At 46.2% G+C, this 20,553-nt stretch overlaps 1 protein-coding gene across 2 annotated transcripts in view; it reads left to right on the top strand.

Moving 5' to 3' along the window:
• LOC142244088 (carbonic anhydrase 13-like) overlaps window positions 1-18,945 on the top strand; it is a 72,455-nt gene extending 53,510 nt beyond the window's left edge. For both annotated transcript variants that reach the window (XM_075316284.1, XM_075316285.1), the window contains exons 4-7: window positions 1,377-1,472; window positions 9,661-9,723; window positions 14,945-15,100; window positions 18,441-18,945. In XM_075316284.1, coding sequence (XP_075172399.1) covers window positions 1,377-1,472; window positions 9,661-9,723; window positions 14,945-15,100; window positions 18,441-18,578 — 453 coding nt within the window. In that variant the 3' untranslated portion in view covers window positions 18,579-18,945. The remainder of the gene's footprint in view (window positions 1-1,376; window positions 1,473-9,660; window positions 9,724-14,944; window positions 15,101-18,440) is intronic.
• The last annotated feature ends 1,608 nt before the right edge of the window (window positions 18,946-20,553 follow it).

The raw sequence follows: 20,553 nt of genomic DNA, 5'->3' as shown, positions 1-20,553 counted from the left end.
AGTGACGCTGCTGCGACGTCGCTGTGACGCTGAATGAAACGCCCCTTTAGAAAGGAGGAGGTCTCCCGGTCACAGTGACGTCGCTGCACAGGCATGTGCGTGTGACGCTGCCGTAGCGATAATGTTCGCTACGAGAGCGATCACCACATATCGTTACAACGACGGGGGCGGGTGCTATCGCGCTCGACATCGCTAGTAATTGCTAGCGATGTCATAGCATGTAAAGCGGCCTTAAGGCAAAAGAGTAAACAGGTTACAGTGCGTTTTCAGAGCCAAACAGTACATATAGAGACAAAAGGGCTAGGCAAAAGAGGAGTCAAAAGAAAAGTCAGAAAAGGTCAGGCAGCAAAGTATTAGACAGCAAAACATGAGGCACACAATTCACAGAGCAAGCTACAAATGACAATGGTCTGACCATTATGAGAGAGAGAGAGAGAGAGAGAGAGAAAAAAAAACAAAAAACGGATCCGGATCGTGCACCCCGGATCCCGGGTACTGGTCGGACTCGGATCGGAACCTCGAACCATGCGGATCCGGATTTTTCAGATCCGGGTCCTCTCAACACTAGTTAAGATAACAATTTAGTGTTGCATCACAATCAGAGTGGCATGCTTCTTATGTAATATATGTGATTCATGTCTAATCAAAGAGCAATTATGTCTAGATATTCAGTGCCACTTAGGGTAGGTCCGCACATGCTTTTGCCATTTCAAATCACAACAAAATCCACGTGATATTTGCAAATGTTGTTGCAAATTTGGCACTGATTCACTGTGAGTTTTAGCCCTAGCTGCTATTTTATTGTTTTAAAATTGTTTTTTTTCTCCTTCATTGTCTTTAATAACCTGGAGTAATATAGAATAAAATATAGAAAACAAACGACAGGGAGGAGGGAGATGCAGCTGCAGTTTTTTTCTGTGTCTCTGAGATTGCATTGCTGCGATAGGGGAAGAAGCATCAAGGTCGGATTGAATCTTGAGTACTGAAACAACACTAGTATGGCACCAGAAACAGCGCAGAAGGGGAGATGAATGCACATTCAAAAGACATATTGGCTGCTAGGGATATAATGACCGACTGATACAAAAGACAGATTAATTGCTAGGGATACAATGTTTGACAATCACAAGGTTCTCAGGAAATATATTTCTAGCAACCAATCTTTCTACTCAAAGTGATAAGGCAATTCTGAAAACAGCTGACTGTGCATTATTAATCAATTTTCCAGTTAGGAGGATTAATGATAACAACAATATTAGGTAAATTCTATTTAACTATACATGAACCTTGTCGTTACATATATGTACTTTATAAATTGTACTTGTAGAACAAGTGTTGAAACGATAAAATATTAAAAAAAATGTTGTCTTTTGAAGTTGCACATAGTGCACTGGAATGCACAGAAGTATCCATCCTTCGATGAGGCTGTGAAGCATCCGGACGGCTTGGCTGTATTAGGTGTGCTATTGAAGGTACTCGGAGCACTGCCAGCAACTGTCCAATCATGATCGTTTTATGTACATTTACTAATTGAATAATGTTGACTTTCATGACTGTATATAACTATAGACCTATAACTTTCCACTAAAACATAAAAAGTAGTAATCCTGAAAACATGAAAATTTCCCATGTAAAAGACCTACTAATGTGTAACAGAGCACATTTTATGAACAAGTCTGTGAAAGTTGGGTGATGCAAGAGCTGTTAAAAGCAGCCACTTTAGTTATTGTCCTGCTTTTTCATAATGATAAGTACCTAAAAATAGGGATCATAATGTATAAGGGAAGAACTAGAGGTGCATTATAATGTCTGGGAAAGGTGTGGCGCCCCTGAGGCTTCAATCGCCACAGAGGTACTGCACCTCATCCAGAGGTGTGGTATTCCATCCTGGGAATGGAGGAGGTCACTACCGGTTCACACAAAACACGACACTCTCACTCAGCAACACCTCATCAGATATGGCAAGGGCATGTTAAACCCAAAGCCAGGCCTGGGGGTGGAGTCTTAAGAGTGGGTACACACAGTAGTGGAGTGTGGAGAAAGTCAGAGAGTTAGAAGGAGCAGTTGAGGAGGAAAGACCTGTGGTCTGGAGCCGGCGCAGGTCGACCAAGGCACAAGGGGTCCTAAAGACCACGGGAAGTCCAACACCCTCCCATGGCCTTATTCCACATACAATCTTTGGGTCAAAGGACTTGGCCGCAAATCGGGGACTGGTCCCTAGGCTAGAGGAGAAGAACCTATGTACTCTGCTAGTAAAACCATTGGCCGAGGTGACTGCACGCATCGAGGCCACATCCGCACACGAATTCACTGGAAGGTGACCCCAAAGGACTAAGGGATAGAGCTTTATGCCACCCAAAAGGGTCCGTGGGCACTGGTTCAGGTCTCTGTGTTTGAGGGCGCAAGGCAGGAGGGAGAAGCAAGCGCAGGAAGACGACCAGGGAAGGTACACATAAGAAAGGTACACAGGACTTGACCTCCAAACTACCCGGGATCAGCTGGAGCCCATCACAGTGAAACCCCAGCACCCCAAAGGCGGTCACTGGGATGTCGTGTTACCTTGGAACTTACTACAACCCCCATCTGCCCTGGGGCCCAGCACTGCCTGTGGAGAGCTGTACCATCTCAGCAGCATCACCATCTGCCAAAGAGGTCCCCCATCCAGCAGTGGCGGCACCTAACTTGCCGCATAACACAGGTGGCATCACAAATAAACTGTCATCATTCCTTTCCTATTTACTAAATTACACCGCCGGAGTCACGGAACCGGGCCACACCACCGCTGCATTCCAGGAGCAGAACCGCGGCCTGGTAACGAGTCACCCCAAGCCCTGGCGCAGGCGTGTCAAAGGCATTGTAGGGTATTATACTGAGTAGGAGGAGGACTGTGGGGGGCATCATTTTGTGTGGTAGGGCATTGTGTGGCATTATACTGTGTAGTAGAGGCACTATGGGGGCATATTAATGTGTGAGAGGGGCTTTGTGGGTCATTATACTGCATGGGAGGGCACTGTGGATGTCATCATAGTGTGTGAAAGGGGCATTGTGGGGTATTATATTGTGTGGAAGGGGCACTGTGGGGGCATTATAATATGTGGGAGAAGCCCTATGGAGGTCATGATAATGTGTGGGAGAAGCACTGTAGAGGACATCAGAATGTGTCGGAGTATTTCACATTGTGTGTCGGGGGCATCTTTGGGGCCTCATACTGTGTGGAAGGGGCTTTGTGAGGGGCATCATACTCTGTGGCCATAAAAGAGATACAAATAAAACAGTATATAAAGACCTTTTATAACATTTTATCATGAACGAACCTGGTCCAAGCCTAAAGCTGATTCTCTATATCAGAGTTTCATACATACATCTCTGCTGGAAAATAGTGGGATCCTCTTGAAAACTAAAAAAATTCCACTATAATTTCTAATATCTGGTATATTTAGATAACCAATAACTCCAGATTTACTATAAGCTTTGAACCTGAATTGAGGTAGGGCCTACCAGAAACAGAAAACGTGATAAAAGGCCGACACACCTTTAGTATTAAGGGAATATAAAGGTACACGTACATTGCGGCCTATAAACAGACATAGATGCATACACTCTACGTCAGTGCTCTACAACTAAAGCGGGCTTTACACGCTACAATATATCTTACGATGTGTCGGCGGGGTCACGTCGTAAGTGACGCACATCTGGCATCGTAAGTTATATTGTAGCATGTGACAGCTACGTGCGATTGCGATTGAACAATAAAACGTTCATCGCATGCACGTCGTTCAATTCCTAAAAATTGTTGTTCAATGTTCCCGAGTTAGCACACATTGCAGTGTGTGACACCCCGGGAATGATGAACCGATCTTACCTGCGTCCCGCGGCTCCCGCCGGCAATGCGGAAGGAAGGAGGTGGGCGGGATGTTTACGTCCCGCTCATCTCCGCCCCTCCGCTTCTATTGGCTGGCGGCCGTGTGACGTCGGTGTGACATCGAACGTCCCTCCCACTCCAGGAGGTGAATGTTTGCCGCCCACATCGAGGTCGTATGGAGGGGTAAGTACGTGTGACAGCTTTTAATCGATTGTGCGACACGGTCAACAAATTGAATGTGCCGCACATACGATGGGGGTGGGTACGATCACATATGATATCGTATGTGATATCGTAAGGTGTAAAGCAGGCTTTATGAATACATCAATTCCACTATTTCTACATACGTAAATAAAAAAAGTGAGGAACTTGCTTAACATTTTTTTTCTTATCAAGGACCATGTAAAAGCCTTCCACCAGCGACAAGATGACCTCATTGGATGGTACCTAGCTCTAGTGACTCACCTCTCCATGTGCCTAGAGGCCTCAAATAATAAAGGAAGAGATAGGATCCAGATTAGTGTTAAGTCTGGGATAGATGGATGGATAAAACTAAACGGCCCTGTTTTTCTACATTGTTCAATATGAGGTTTGGCAGCCCCCTGGGCCAAGCACAATCTTTCCCAGACTGGTTCTATTTAGAGCCGAGCCAGATCCTATCTCTTGTCCTGGACATTTGAGGCTTGGTTGGACACATAGAGAGGTGAGTCAGTAGAGTTATGGTCCATCTCGTTAGGTCACCTTGTCACTGGCTTATACACTTTTTGATCAAAAAATGTCAGCTAAGGGCCTCACATTTTTTACAAGTGTAATAATAGTGGAATTCTTGTTTTGATTAGATGCAGAGGGTTGTTGCGTAGTGATTATTTACTATACATACATACAGTGGGGAAAAATGTATTTAGTCAGCCACAAATTGTGCAAGTTCTCCCACTTAAAAAGATGAGAGAGGCCTGTAATTGACATCATAGGTAGACCCCAACTATGAGAGACAAAATGAGAAAACAAATGCAGAAAATCACTTTGTCTGATTTGGCAAGATTTTGTTTGCAAATTATGGTGGAAAATAAGTATTTGGTCAATAACAAAAGTTCATCTCAATATTTTGTTATATATCCTTCGTTGGCAATGAGAGGTCAAACATTTTCTGTAAGTCTTCACAAGGTTGACACACACTGTTGGTGGTATGTTGGCTCATTCCTTCATGCAGATCTCCTCAGTGATGTTTTGGGCCTGTCGCTGAGCAACATGGACTTTCAACTTCCTCCAAAGGTTTTCTATGGGGTTGAGATCTGGAGACTGTCTAGGACCTTCATATGCTTCTTACGAGGCCACTCCTTCATTGCCCTTGCAGTAACAGTGTGCTTGGGATTATTATCATGCTGGAAGACCCAGACACTTTTCATCTTCAATGTTCTTGCTGATGGAAGTAGGTTTGCACTCAAAATCTTACGATACAGGGCACAATTCATTCTTTCATGCACACACATTAGTCATCCTGGTCCCTTTGCAGAGAAACAGTCCCAAAGCATGATGTTGCCACCCCCATGCTTCACAGTAGGTATGGTGTTCTTTGGATGCAACTCAGAATTCTGTCTCCTCCAAACACAAAGAGTTGTGTTTCTACCAAACAGTTCTTCTTTGGTTTCAGCAGACCATATGACATTCTCCCATTACTCTTCTAGATAATCCAAATGCTCTCTAACAAACTTCAGATGGGCCCACACATGTACTGGCTTAAGCAGGGGAACAAGCCTGGCACTGCAGGATCTGAGACCCTGGCAGCATAGTGTTCCTGATAGTAGACTTTTTTACGCTGGTCCGAGCTCTATGCACGTCATTCACTAGGTTCCCCCGTGTTGTTCTGGATTTTGGCATTGTTCTTGTGATCATTTTGACCCCATGGGGTGAGATCTTCCGTGGAGCCCCAGATTGAGGGAAATTATCAGTGGTCTTGTATGTCTTCCATTTTTTTAATTATTGCTCCCACAATTGATTTCATCACACCAAGCTGCTTGCCTATTGCAGATTCAGTCTTCCCATCCTGGTTCAGGGCTACAATTTTGTTTCTGGTATCCTTCAACAGCGCTTTGGTCTTCACCATAGTGGAGTTTTGAGTGTGACTGTTTAAACTTGTTATCAGTATAAAAGACACCTGTCCACAACCTCAAACAGGTGCCATTACTACGGGTAATGAGTGGAGCACAGAGGAGCCTCTTAAAGAAGAAGTTACAGGTCTGTGAGAGCCAGAAATCTTGCATGTTTTTAGATGACTAAATACTTATTTTCCACCATAATTTGCAAACAAAATCTTGCCAAATCAGACAAGGTGATTTTCTGGATTTGTTTTCTCATTATGTCTCTCATAGTTGTGGTGTTTCCTATGATGTCAATTACAGGCCTCTCTCATCTTTTTAAGTGGGAAAAATTCACAATTGGTGGCTGACTAAATACTATTTTTCCCCACAGTAACTAGTACAAGATAGTTGTACACCGTCAAACTGTTACTAATTTGATATTCCCAAAGAAGTCACCCTGTATCCATAAGATAGAGGATATCTTGCTGATTGCTGGGAGTGTGAGTGCTGAGACCCTCAGCTCCAATCTTAAAATCATCGGAGATCCCAGCAGTCGGACTCCCAGTAATCAGCAAGGTATCCCCCTTCAGTTTGTTGTTTTTTTTGGGGGGGAGAGGGGGGTGGGGGATAACCCTTTAAAGGAATATATTAAAGAGTTATTGAAGGGGTTGTCCTTCCTCTGGGAGAAGCGGTAATGATCACAGTGCCGGGTCAGTTACATGGCCGCCCATCTAATCCAGTTATACTAGCCTCTCTTGTCAACAACATCCTTCTCTGTAATCTGCTGGTATTTCTGTGGAGATCACATGTTTCCTTTCAGCACGAAAATTAACCAAATACCTGGTAAGAAGTCAGAGCTTTACGGATTTTCAAACGTGAACTGTAAACGGCCTCCGTGGTTTACAGCCTAATTGAAAGGAAAGCAATTTATACAGCAGGCTTTATTCTACCTTTAATAATTAATATGAAGAAAAATGTATCTGTCCAATCTAATAACTCAATATCTAGCCCTCTCTATGCCACTCTGTCCATACATTTTAGTGCATTTTATTCCAGGGCCTATTTGCCTGTCAAGTTGTTAAGCTCTGGGCCTTGTCCATTTGTGTTTTCCATTTTGGGCTGTAATTCCATTTGACTTTTCCTAAAGTGGATCCATTTGCTAACTAATGGAAACTGATACAGAGGGATCTGATTGATTATTTTGAGCTATGTCTTGTTTATGTTGTTTCCTTTTTTTAAAAGGGAAGAAAAGGTGAAACGTGCAGAAATGTTTTCTTCTGCTCAAAAATAACTGGCACCAGACAGAAACCAGACACATCCCATAATAATGTGAGGCCCCTATGCTTCAGTTTGCATCATTTAGAAATTGGATCCATTAAGTTTTCTCCAAATGAACATGTTAACATAGGCCTTGATTCAGCAAGACTAGCACACATTGTTCACCTCAGTCCATGGAGTCAGAGGCGACTGATTCATTGACAGAATGTGCAAGTGACTCGCCCGCCCCAGGGCCTTAGGTGACTCGGTGTCGGGCCGGACTAGTCCGGGGTAGTAAGCGGTGGCGGGGCCCGATTCTGTGACCCTGGCGGAGTCAATACAAATGTTGTGGCAGATAGGGAAATGATGATGAGAGTCTTAGTTTAATTAAATTCGTGATGCCACCTGTGGTAATTTGCAGCTATGGAGCCACCTGTGGTAATTTGCAGCTATGGAGCCACAGCTGCTGGAAGGGACCTCCGGGGCTGATGTTATGGCAGCTGAGGTGTTTCTTACTCTCCACAGGTAGAGCGGGTACCCCCGGGGCAACCTTTGGTGCTTGGTAAAGTCTATGGTGTTTGATGATGTGGTGCAGGATAGAGCAGACGACACAGGGCTTGCAGTTAAGATGTTTACTCACTGTTAGTCTCACAGTTGCACGGACCAGTTACCCGCAGTATGTCAGGATCCGCTGTTGTGGGCCTCCACCGATCCCGGATAGGTCAAGGGTCAGTACCGGTGCACCCCTCTATGTGTCCTTTCTCTGGCTGTCTCTCAGCGCTCAACTGTATTGGATTGTCTTGCGCCTCCACCACAGGGCCTGTACAAAGGTGGTTGACCTCAGTCGTATCTTGCTCACCTTTTCCGGTGATCTGTGGCGGGTCGTGGCCCTGAGTGCTTGCAGCGATCTCCCAAGCCTTCGGTTTTACTTTAAGGAAATGTCTTTCTTCTCTCAGTCTAGGGACCGTCCCTGTTTTTACAGCCGGATCCCTCCACCCGATCTTCTAGTGGAACAGGTCATGGGACAATTGCCCTTCCGTGACCCTGGAATCCCTTCTTTCGGTGTCACCCGGGCCTAGCAAGACCCCAGGATCTCCACCAGGAACCTCCTTCACTCCTTTCTTCCTGGAACTGACTGACTTGTTCCTCTGCTCACTCTCTCTGACTCCTCCCACACTCCCCCTGGCTAGGCCCCACCCACACCATTGGGACCAGTAGATGGGACTTACGGCCCGATGACCAGATCATCTATGGGGGTTACTGCCACTATCCCTGACCCGGTGTGTGCCTACCAATTGGTGTGTGCAGGTTTTATCTGTGAACCGGTAGATGACCCCATTCTTACCCGGGATGGGATACCACACCTCTGGCTGAGGTGCAATATCTCTGTGGCGATGGAAGCCTCAGGGGCGCCACACAAGCCCCATGGCACTCAAGCACCACACTCCTTCGCTAAGGAGACTCTGGGTGCTCACTAGACGTCGGGTGGGGTGGACGACACTTACTGGTTTCTTCAGGCCAGTGATGGTCACCTCGTCGGCGGTCATTGTTGTAAACAGTCAGAAACCCACACAACACCAGAGCTCACTTAGGCCCCCAGAAAGTTCACTTTATTCTTCACACCATTATGACAGACATGGCCTTCCTTTTTCTTCCTTCCTCTCAGAGTGGGGTACTTCCTCTTGACCTGTCACCCTCCACTATCTTGGATGGAACCTGCTACTAGAGAATAAAATCACGCGGCTACTGATCATATAGAGAAATGGCTATTTTTGTATGCTAAATATCTCAATTTTTTCTTAGATTTCCTTTAGCAGTAATGCATGTTTATGTTCTTACATTCATGGTCTGCACTCTTTAGCATTTCAGAGCGCAGCTGACTTTTTTTGTCATTATGTCATGTTCAGTTTTGCACCTGTTCACACTGCATGTCTGGGAATGCCGTCAGTCTTTTTGTGTAGATTATGGAGTCATTCCCTCTGACTGTGCACCCCTCCCCCATTAGCCCAAGGTGATTTTATTCTCTATACCAGGTTCCTACTCGCCAATACACATGAAGCTTTTTAAACCCAGAGAGAGGCTTTAGAGTAGGTACCCAGTATTACGAGATATGCCTTGACGTGGCTACTGGGCAGATATGGAAATGGACATTTTTGTATGCTAAATATCTCAACTTTTTCTTGATTTCCTTTAGCAGTAATGCATGTTTATATTCTTACATTCATGGTTTGCCTCCTTTAGCATTTTCAGAATGCAACTCTTTTTTTTGTCATTTGTATAAGTAGTTTAGCTTGCATTTTTGGAGGGACAGACCCTTTTTATTAATGACCTTAGTTTTACCAAAGTAGTATCATTTATAACCTACACAATATCATTGGTGATCAAAGGTCAGCTTGTCTTACCACTCCCCTATTTCTGAATAACCATTAGCTAAGTGCAATAAATAAAATCATTTCTTTACAGATTGGAGAAGTGAATCCAGTCATTCAAAATATCATCGATAATCTGGACCAGGTCAAAACAAAGGTATGTGCCAATGTATCTGCTACCAGATAGACAATGTCTTTACAAGGTATATTCAGACTATGAACTACAGAACTAGACGACAAGGCTGTGAAAATAAGTACAAAAGTCAACTGTATGTTCAGGAATAGCTTCAGTGTCTTTAATCATTTTAGTGCAAATTAGCTTAATCAACAAAGGAATAAAGCTGGTACTCTAGTGTCAAAAATTGGAGGTGCCTACACTGCACAAGTCAATGTTTGATTTTTTTAACCTCAAGGCTGGGTCAGTTTCCCCCATTCTTTACCAGACACATTTTTCTCATTTGATACATGTAGTTTTTAAAAGCACCTATCAGCTCCCCAGTCCCCCCCTAAATGGGCATCATCATTTTGTGTGAGTTTATTCCTGGATTATAAGATTTATGTGCCATACCCTTATTTCTAAATCTGAAAAATCGAGTTAGAAATTTGGCTTGTGGTATGCAAATTATTCATGACCAGATATGAGTGAACTTGAGGTTTAGTGTTTGATGTTCATAAAAAACAAAGACTTAAAAAAAAACAGAGTTCGGATGCTTTACGTATGCAAACCATTTGCACGAGCATCACTCTGCTTGGGTACGCACGGTGCTCAGCCCAGTGCGAGCTGCTTGCAGTGTTTGAGTGGCTCTTACAGCATTATCGGATTTAGTGTGTACCAAAAAAATATAGAACAACCCTGCTCACCCTCCCCTAGAAGTCACTTGTTTATGGCTGGCTGCATGTGGCTGAGATTCGAACTGCCCAATCAGTGACTTCCATTGAGGTTCAGGTCAAGTCCGAGTTCCAAACCAAACTTCATCTATAGTTCAGGTGAACCCTCCAAACCGAACTTTCACGGGTCCGCTCATCTCTATTCAGGACTAGTCTGAGTAATGTTGATTCCTCCTGACTAGTCCTGCCTTGGATCTTATAATCAAGCACAGTGGGTTGTGATTAAAGGGAACCAATCACCCGGATTTTCGTATATCACCTAAAGCCAGTGCAGTACTGGCACTATCACGCTGATTCTTTACATACCTTTAATGGTCAGCTTGGATGTATAGATTTTGAAACCCAAGAAAGTAAAGTTTATAAATTCATCAGCTTCTTGAGTGACAGCAGCTGAGGGTCAGATAATATCTGAGGGGTAATCAGAGTTATCCCCTCCCCGTTAGAATTAGCATAAATAGTATACAAACAATTCACTTTTTCTCTTGCAGGACCTGTGTGAGGTCATACCCATGTGACCAGAAGGGGCGGGACCTCAGCCAACAAAACTAATTCCACGAAGCAACATTTTTCTGTTGGCTGAGGCCCCGCCCCTTCTGGTCACATGTATATGACCTCACACAGGTCCTCCAAGAGAAAAAGTGAATAGTTTGTATACTACTTATGCTAATTCTAACAGGGGGAGGGGATAACTCTGAACACCCCCCAGATATTATCTGATCCTCAGCTGATGATACAACTATCAAGCATGAACATTATGTTTTGCCTTCCCGGCAATGTAAAATGACATTTTCCAGCTTCATCAGCGCACGCCCAGGTAGGTATTAGGGGGCGCAGATACTACTTTCCAGCCAGCTGCAGTGAAGCCAGATTGGTGTCAGTAATGCTTTCCTGGGAATGAGCAGTGTTTCTGGGATGGAAAGCGGAAGAGATGTTTTGAACTGTGTATATAGTATGACGCCCTGGACTAGCCAGGTCGTCACATACATACCAACACACCCCCCCCCACCCTAGGCAGTTACAGCAGCCAAACACAAAACCCTTGTTGCCTCCCTCCAGGGTCTGATGTCCACACCAGGTGGGGCGGAGCCAGGCGGTTGTCCCCACCCACCAAGGAGTTCACAGCCTGGAGGCGGGAAAAGTGTCAGATCAGTTTAGGAGGTGAAAGTGAGAGGAGTGAACACTTGGGTGTCTGGATTGGAGCCCAGACACTGACAGCAAGGTTGGCAGATGGTGGTAGCCGTCTGCAGGAGTTAGTGGAACTCCGCAGAGCCGTAAGGACCGGGGTCGGGCGTCGGCCCGCCAGTACCGGACTGGGGAACGGAGTAAAGCTAAGCACACAGGCAAGGCCATCGAACCCCGACCAGGCTTGGAGTCGCCGTCAATAGTCAAATCCGAATGTGACAGGAACCCCAGGGGTTTCCCAACTACTAAAGTCCTGATTGAAGGCAACTGTCCACCCAGAGAGGATATACAGCCACCGCCACAGGCTAGAGATCCAAGGGCCAGCGCCTGCGGGCAAAACGGGCTCCTACGGCACCTATACGCCGGGGAGCGGACTACCGGTGGGCAACCACAGGAGTCAAGAACTTTCTCAAAGGTGCAGGGAAAGACAGCCGCCATCAGCCGTCCGGGGAGAGCACAACAACAACACTGCAGCCGGCTGCGGGACCCGTCCATCCGGCTGTTTTAGTTTACCAGAGACTCTGTCAGTGATTGTCTGAGTGAGTACACCAGTGCCGTCCAGCACCGCGCCGCGCAGTCCCTGCACCCCAACCATCCGACCTCCCCGTTACACCATCGGGCCCCGGGATCACCAACCCCTGCCCATGGAGGGGACAACATCTCAGCTGCACCCTACTATCTCTCCCGGGATCCCCGTTACCAGCAGCGGTGGTGCCATCATCACCACGTCCCGTGGGTGGCGTCAGGAACAATCTCCCTAACCAAACCACCCCCCTTTCACTCTCGGGTGAGGAGCGCTGCTCGAGTCCCCGGGTCCGGTCCACCGCTCGAGCCACCGAGCAGCAGCAGCAGAAGCCCCGGACCCAAGCGTGGCGAGCGTGTCCCCTCTGCCTGCGACAATAGCACCTCTTCAACCCTGTATATACAGCTATCAGGAAGGCAGAGATGGTAATAAACCATTTCTGCTTTCTTTACGGGGTATCTGGTCCGATAGCCGGCTCCCTGCTACTGCAGATGCACAATCCCATTTAAAAATGTCATTGCAAAGTCAGAGGTGGACCAATCGAATGTGTTAAGACTTTTGGCTGTCTGTAAATAATTATCAAGCCTTGTAAGTGATTTAGGTTATTCTACCTAAGCAAATTCTTTACCATAAGGAAGACACCCACCTGTAGACAGCTATTTGTTTGTGCTCATGTAATTTCAGTACAGAGTAGGATACTTGTTGGCTGTGGAGAGGCCTTCAGATGTAGGATACTGTTTCTCCTTGGAGAATCTGCCCAGCTGGCATAGGGAAACGTATATGCCAGACAATACTCCCTGAGAAAAAGGATATGCAGATTAGCCATACTCAAACAGGAGGAAAGCTATGTCAATTGTACCCATCAATCTAATAATCTTTATAGGGCTTTGTGATATTTTATATATTAATGGGAAGGGTGATCCATCACCGTTTTAGTTAGTGGGGCCTCAATAAACATTTGCTTATTAAAAAAAGTATACATGGTTAGATGTGAATGTGGTGTGTCGCCCCTGCAGCGGTCGAACCGCTCGGATCCGGGTGTGATTAATCATGGCTCGAGGGTCTCCAGACCCGGGGGCTAGGGGCCACACTCAAATGAAGAAGGGGGTATTTACAGGGAAGGTATATATAGTTTGTGACGCGGCCCGTTGTGTACGGTAATTGGGAGAACCGCCGCTGCCGTTGGGAGTACCCGGGGTGATGGAGTGGGGCAGCTAGGAGACCTGACCCTCCGCGGGTAGGGAATTACCCCAGGACTCTGGATGGTGGTGTGGGGTGCAGGGGGAGCACAGGCTCGCTGGTTGCAGGCGATAATCTGGTACTCACTCAGTAATAAAGCAGACGCTGACAACAGGATAAGCCAAGTCTCTGGGTGCCGCTGCCCTCCTGGGGGAGCTCATCCGGGTCCCATCCCCTGCAGCACTGCCAGGTGGTCCGTGACCTGCCTCCTGGCACAGAATGTAGAGTGTCCTTTGTGGCCCATCAGCTTAGAGCTTTCCGGCCCCCGCTCCCCACTATGGCTAAGTGAAGGAGCCTTCTCTCAGGGGCTTACACGGATTTCAGTGGGCCGCTTGTTTGGAAAGCCCGATCCCCCTCGTTGCGCTAGTGCCCCCCATCTCTGAGCTTCGTGGGAACAGTCCATAGAGGTCCTGTTCTCCGCAGGTTACTTGCCGGGTTGCTTGAAGCTTCTCCCCGACCTAGGGTCCGTGTACCCCGTCGTGCCTTCGGTCCCAGACCAGTGATTAGGCCCAGGCTGCTGACCGTCCTCCAAGACAGGTCCCAGGCACCTACCATCAATCCCCTCCGACTCCTCTGGGTCCAGACCACCGTCTGCGACCTAGTCTGCTTCTCCCCTGGGAGCTATAACTACCAGCTTCAACAGAGCTCCTCACAGCTCGAGGGCTACCACTGAACTGACTTGACACCTCCCACCTCCCTGCCTGACCCCTAGGTGGGCGGCCCTATTCCTGCTTAAGCAGCCCACTGGTGTGCCTGACAGGTGTGGTGCAAGGTGTTTCTAGGATTTGTGAATGCGGGTGGAGGCAGGACTGCAGGTTAGATTCCCAGAAGCATGGGGTGTTCAGCCCTGGACGGGGAGAGAAAGATTGTGCAGAACCCTGTGACGACCTCAGTAGTCCAGGGCGTCACAGTGGCATAACACATAATCCATGGCCGATGCACAAAAAATAGATAACGTGTTCAGACACCTGTTGTTGCAGATGCCCAGGTGAGGATCGCACTACATCATGTTCAATAAATCCTAGTTACGGGTTTCTGAACAATAGATACAAAATTCACATGAGCTGCACCAACAGCCTCTTCCAGATCCCAAAAATTAGAGTCTGATGCACAGCTTTGGGTACACTGAGTGGGTCCAATATTTTGTTTATGTAAAAACAAATTGCCCAAAGTTTCCTGCTTTTTGGCAACAAAAACCTCCTGGACCTAAAGACACACTAAAAGTAAGGAAAAATGGCATCAATACATTGTACTGTGTTTCAAATTGATCTGTTGATTATTTGGCGTCAGCATTTTGTTGCTGGAAGAAAATCTGGGGATAAATGCCACAAAAACATTGTCATTTCCGAAAATTATGGAGCCTACAGAGAAGCATTTTAATTCTAATGTAAGCAAAATGAAAAGGCTACTGTAAAGTATTAGGAAACTCAGAAAATATGTCTTACCAGAATGTCTCCTATTATGAGTCTATAATGTCATAAATACTGTCAACATATATCATGTATTTGATTCCTTTTTTAATAACTGATTGTTATATATTTTCTAGAATAAAGAATGTCCCTTCACAAAATTCGATCTTTCAAGTTTGCTACCAAATGACCAAAACTACTGGACGTATCAAGGGTCCCTAACGACAAGTCCCTACCTAGAATGTGTGACGTGGATTATCTTACATGAAGCAATATCTATTAGCTCTGAACAGGTGTGTAACAAAAAACAAGAAAAAACTCCTAGTTGCATATACATTCATCAGAAAAAACTCTAAAAACACTCTAGGGTGTGTGGCAAGTTACAGATCAACGCGTTTCAGCTATCTTACAAGCCTTAATCATGATGAAGGCTTGTAAGTTAGCTGAAATGCGTTGATCTGTATCTTGACATACACCCTAGAGTGTTTTTACAGTTTTTTCCGATAAATGTATATGCAATGGATATTTTAAGACTGAAGAAATAAAATGCAAGATTTTACTTATTCCTGGTGGGCTTCCTTCCCTCACTGGATAATCTATGGTTTTATCTTTTGCCGCATTTGTGATGCTTTTTGTTTAATTCTATTTGCTGCTGTAGAATTTTTGCCACTCAATAGTATGAGTGAAATCTGCATCAAAAACACTGAAAGAATTTAAATCTGCACTATTATAGAGATTACTAGAAGGTGGCCCGATTCTAACGCATCGGGTAGTCTAGAATGTGTATGTAGGTTAGCAGATTGAATAATAAGGTAATGAATGGACTGGATGGGTTAGGATTAATTTAATATTCTTATAATTGTTTATTGGTTTTAAAATGACAAACAACAGAAGGAACAGTTTTAATAGATGAGTCTAATGTTTAATGATGTCCATGGCTTGTAATGAAAGAAGGCCATGAACAGTGTAAAGTTAAGTAAAAATATGCTGATGCTGTGATGTGGCCCAATGCTGGGATGTGCCCCCATCGTGGTGCAGCCACCATCCTGACATGTACCCCCTTCCTGCGGGGTAATGTGTGCAGGGGGAGGAGTGCGGTGGGGGAGTGGAGCCGAGCGAGGCCATGGCTCTGAGGAAGTCAGTGCCGGGGACTGCATGGCTGGGGACAGGTGACTATCCAGGTGTGTGTGTGTGTTCAGTGTATACATGCGGAGGGCGGAGTGCGGTGGGCGGTGCCGAGCAGGGTAATGTGTACGGAGGCGGAGTGCGGTGGGTGGAGCCGAGCGGGGCCATGGCGCTGAGGACATCAGTGCTGGGGACTGCGTGGCTGGGGACTGGTGACTATTCGTGTGTGTTCAGTGTATATATGCGGAGGGCTGAGTATGGGGGGCGGAGCCGAGCGGGGTAATGTGTGCGGGGGGCGGAGTGCGGGGGGGTGGAGCCGAGCGGGGCCATGGAGCTGAGGGCGTCAGTGCTGGGGACTGCATGGCTGGGGACTGGTGACTATTCGTGTGTGTGTTCAGTGTCAGTGTATACATGCGGAGGGCGGAGGGCAGGGGTGGTGGAGCCGAGTGGGGTAATGTGTGTGGGGGGGCGGACGCGAGCAGTGGGTATGTCGGCTGGGTTGCCGGTGTGGGCTCCCGGGGGGTGCAGCACTCACCGGAGAGTCCGGGCTCCGTGTGGGTGCGGGGAAAAGTGTCGGGCGTCATCCTGTCGGCTCGTAGTTTGGGCTGTTCAGTTAGCTGAGCTGTTGGTCGCAGGCTCTTTAGCGCGCGCGGTGTGGCGACGGTTGTCACTGTAATGACGTCATTTTGGAGCAAGACAGACAGACAGAATAAGGCAATTATATATATATAGATAGAGCAGAACTGAGCAGTGATTATGTGAATCCAGCTCTGGGGTGAGGTAAAAGACTTGTTAGAAAACTCAGCATCTTACACCTCACTTTGCTGACATCCCATCTTATCATGAACAATATGGAGTAGAGCTGCTTTTTTTCACAGTAGATGGGATGTTAAGGAGCCAAAATGAGGGGAAAGAAGCAGAATTCTCTAAGATATATCACAAGGTTTCTTATAACCATTGTAAAGCATTATTATTGGTTTATGCAAACATTGTTGAGCGTACTGCTTAATCAATGATGTTTATTTAACTGTTTTTTCTTTTTACGTTTGTCACCAGTCAGTGCTGGGGACTGCATGGCTGGGAACAGGTGACTATTCGTGTGTGTGTTCAGTGTATATATGGGGAGGGATGAGTGCGGGGGGGCAGAGCTGAGTGGGGTAATGTGTGCGGGGGCGGAGTGCGGGGGGGTGGAGCCGAGTGGGGCCATGGAGCTGAGGACATCAGTGCTGGAGACTGCATGGCTGGGGACTGGCGACTATTCGTGTGTGTGTGTTCAGTGTATACATGCGGAGGGCGGAGTGCGGGGGTGGTGGAGCCGAGTGGGGTAATGTGTGCGGGGAGGCGGACGTGAGCAGTGGGTATGTATCGGCTGGGTTGCCGTGTGGGCTCCCGGGGGTGCAGCACTCACCGGGGAGTCGGGGCTCCGTGTGGGTGCGGGGAAAAGTGTCGGGCGTCGTCCTATCGGCCCGTAGTTCGGGCTGTTTAGTTAGCTGAGCCGTTGGTTGCAGGCTCTTTAGCGCGCGCAGTGTGGCGACGGTTGTCACTGTAATGACGTCATTTTGGAGCAAGACAGACAGACAGAATAAGGCAATTATATATATATATATAGATAGAGCAGAAGTGAGCAGTGATTATGTGAATCCAGCTCTGGGGTGAGGTAAAAGACTTGTTAGAAAACTCAGCATCTTACACCTCACTTTGCTGACATCCCATCTTATCATGAACAATATGGAGTAGAGTTGCTTTTTTCACAGTAGATGGGATGTTCAGGAGCCAAAACGAGGGGAAAGAAGCAGAATTCTCTAAAGCGGGCTTTACACGAGACGATAGATTGTGCGATATGTCGTTGGGCTCACGGTTTTCGTGACGCACATCCGCCATACTGCATGACGTGGTTTCATGTGACACCTCCTAGGGACGCAGTATCGCTCACAAATCGTGAGTCGTGTACTCGTCGCTAGGTTTCATAAAATTGTTTAATTAAAATGGCGGCGGTTGATCATCGTTTCTGTGGCATCACATGTTGCTCCGTGTGACACCACGGGAACGATGAACAGCAGCTTTACCTACCTCCCGCGGCACCCGACGGCTTAATGGAAGGAAGGAGGTGAGCGGGATGTTTACATCCCGCTCATCTCCGCCCCTCCGCTTCTATTAGCTGGCTGCCGTGTGACGTCACTGTGACGCCGAACATCCCGCCCACTCCAGGAAGTGGACGTTCGTCAGCCACAGCGAGGTCGTCCGGAAGGTAAGTACGTGTGACGGGGGTTAAACGAGTTTGTGTGCCATGGGCAACTAATTGCCCATGACGCAAAAACGACGGGGGCGGGTACGATCGATTGTACTATCGCACAATCTATCGTCTCGTGTAAAGCAGGCTTAAGATATATCACAAGGTTTCTTATAACCATTGTAAAGCGTTATTATTGGTTTATGCAGACATTGTTGAGCGTACTGCTTAATCAATGATGTCTATTTAACTGTTTTTCTTTTTACGTTTGTCACCAGCTTAACCATTTCCGGGGTTTACTATGTTCGTCAGACAGTGAAGATCCAACCTTCATATTAGAAAATCACAGACCACTTCAACCACTTGAAGCTAGAATTGTCAGATCTTCATGCAAAAATAAGACACACAAACCTTAAATCTATATTTATTACTTTATTTCATCTATAAACTTGGTTGGACAATACCATTTCACCATTTCACTGAAAGATATTCCTTACAGCCGGTTGCGGATTTTTCTTTTCAACAGACCTTTCCTCACCGATTGATAACTGATTAGGCAACGCTGATGAAACAACAAGGATCCTCAATAGTCAAGATGCTTAAATGTGGAAACTGCACTTCACACGTCATCACTGAATGTATTTATACTATGTATTGTAAAAATGACATGCTCCTCTAAAAGCAATTCCAATATTCCAGGATCATGCTAATGCTTTCCCTGTATACAGTCTGTAATGTGTGCAGTATAACTAAGCCTTAATATATTGATCTGCTGAATAAAGTTACATAAATAAGATATTATTTTTCAAGAGGATGATCATTAAATATTGATTAGGCTCAGAATAGGTAGGAAGAATGTCTAGATAAGTGACTCTTCTATGCAATGAAATGGAGAATTGTCTCTGTAAACCAAACCTTGGCAACTACACAGCTTTCTATTCTGGGATATGGGCATATATGGGATGTCATAGTTAAAAATAGGGATTCAGATTAAATGCAGGTATCAGTACTTCTTAATGGATTCTAAAAGTGTTAGTAATTTTAAATTTAATTTCAATTTTATATTATATAACAAATCTAATAAGTTATAGAACCTTAGTTTTATGAAAAAGGAGGGGGTCAGATCTGCCAGTCAGCTATTGATGATTAACAGTAAAGGGATTGGGTTGTCCACTACTCAGACAAAATTATGTCAATTCTTATTGGGGTCGTCCACTAGTAGGACAAGATCTTCTGATTCCACTTGTTTCCTAGAACTAAATAAAAGCCCCTGTACTTGCCTCCTATTCTGCTGTGATTTCAGCTTTGTCGTTAACCACAGTTCAGGGCAAACGTGACATTGTGGCGTCTTGTGATCTTCGAGTTCAATCACCGCCAGCTACTCTATACCCGCCTTCGTGTCAAATGAGTTAATCAACAGGAAGTGACGCTGCAACTGCCAATCACTTACTGTTCATAGCTCATTTGGTCCGAAGGTGGGGAGAGAAAAGTCGGCTGTGATTGGATGTGGTGCTCGTATGACGTCACGTGAGCACTGAACTGTAGTTACCAACAGCGCTGGAATGGCAGCAGAACGGGAGGTGAGTACAGGGTCTTTCATCTTAACTGGAGGAAACGTGCAATCAGAAGGGGTTGTCCAAGTAGTGGATGTGCTGACACGGGGGTCAGTGGGTGCTCTCGTTCGCTGGCCCGGCAGCCTTTAGAAAGACAGCATGGCCCAGGGCTCATCCCAACTGAACGCCCAACCTCCTTAACTATGGACGGAACACTACTCAGACAACACATGGTGAGGGAATCACAATTTTAAGACTTTATTAGATCCCCAAACAATTAACGGCATATGGCACATAACCAGCAAAACCACAAAATGTAACCGGCAACAGTTTCTCACCCTTCTGCTGGCTCACCAGGGGTTAGAATGTCCATGCCTCAGAGCTTCCAGGGCTACTTACTCCAAACCAGCAGCACCCCGCTTTCGGCGGGCACCCACCGAGAATGGAATAACTCCAGATTTAGGAAGCTAGCTGCTGAGGTCCGCAAAGCCTGTAGTCAGGTGACTGGATTGTCCCAAGCTGGATTCCTTCCTTAGGTAGTTCTTGATATCTCAGCTGAATCCTTGCATTCGATGCTGAAGTCCATATAGTATTATAATCCAGGTTCGGTTATGGCTTGCCAATCAGATCCGCAGGTCCTAGATTGGTAGCATGTAGCAAGAGTCTACCCAGGCAATTGACATTCCTCCTTCTTATACCCCTGAGCTCTCCATTCAGACCATTGGGGTCTTCACGATTGGTTGATAAGACTGGGCTCTTATTGGCTAGATTTCAAGCCGTATTCAAAATATCCCTATAGTAATGGCCTCTTGCAGAGACAAGGGATAGACAGATAAGT

The sequence above is a fragment of the Anomaloglossus baeobatrachus genome, chromosome 6, assembly GCF_048569485.1.
Source record: "Anomaloglossus baeobatrachus isolate aAnoBae1 chromosome 6, aAnoBae1.hap1, whole genome shotgun sequence".
Taxonomy (NCBI): domain Eukaryota; kingdom Metazoa; phylum Chordata; class Amphibia; order Anura; family Aromobatidae; genus Anomaloglossus; species Anomaloglossus baeobatrachus.
Note: the sequence above shows the minus strand (reverse complement) of the source record. Positions and strands in the feature narration are given on the sequence as shown.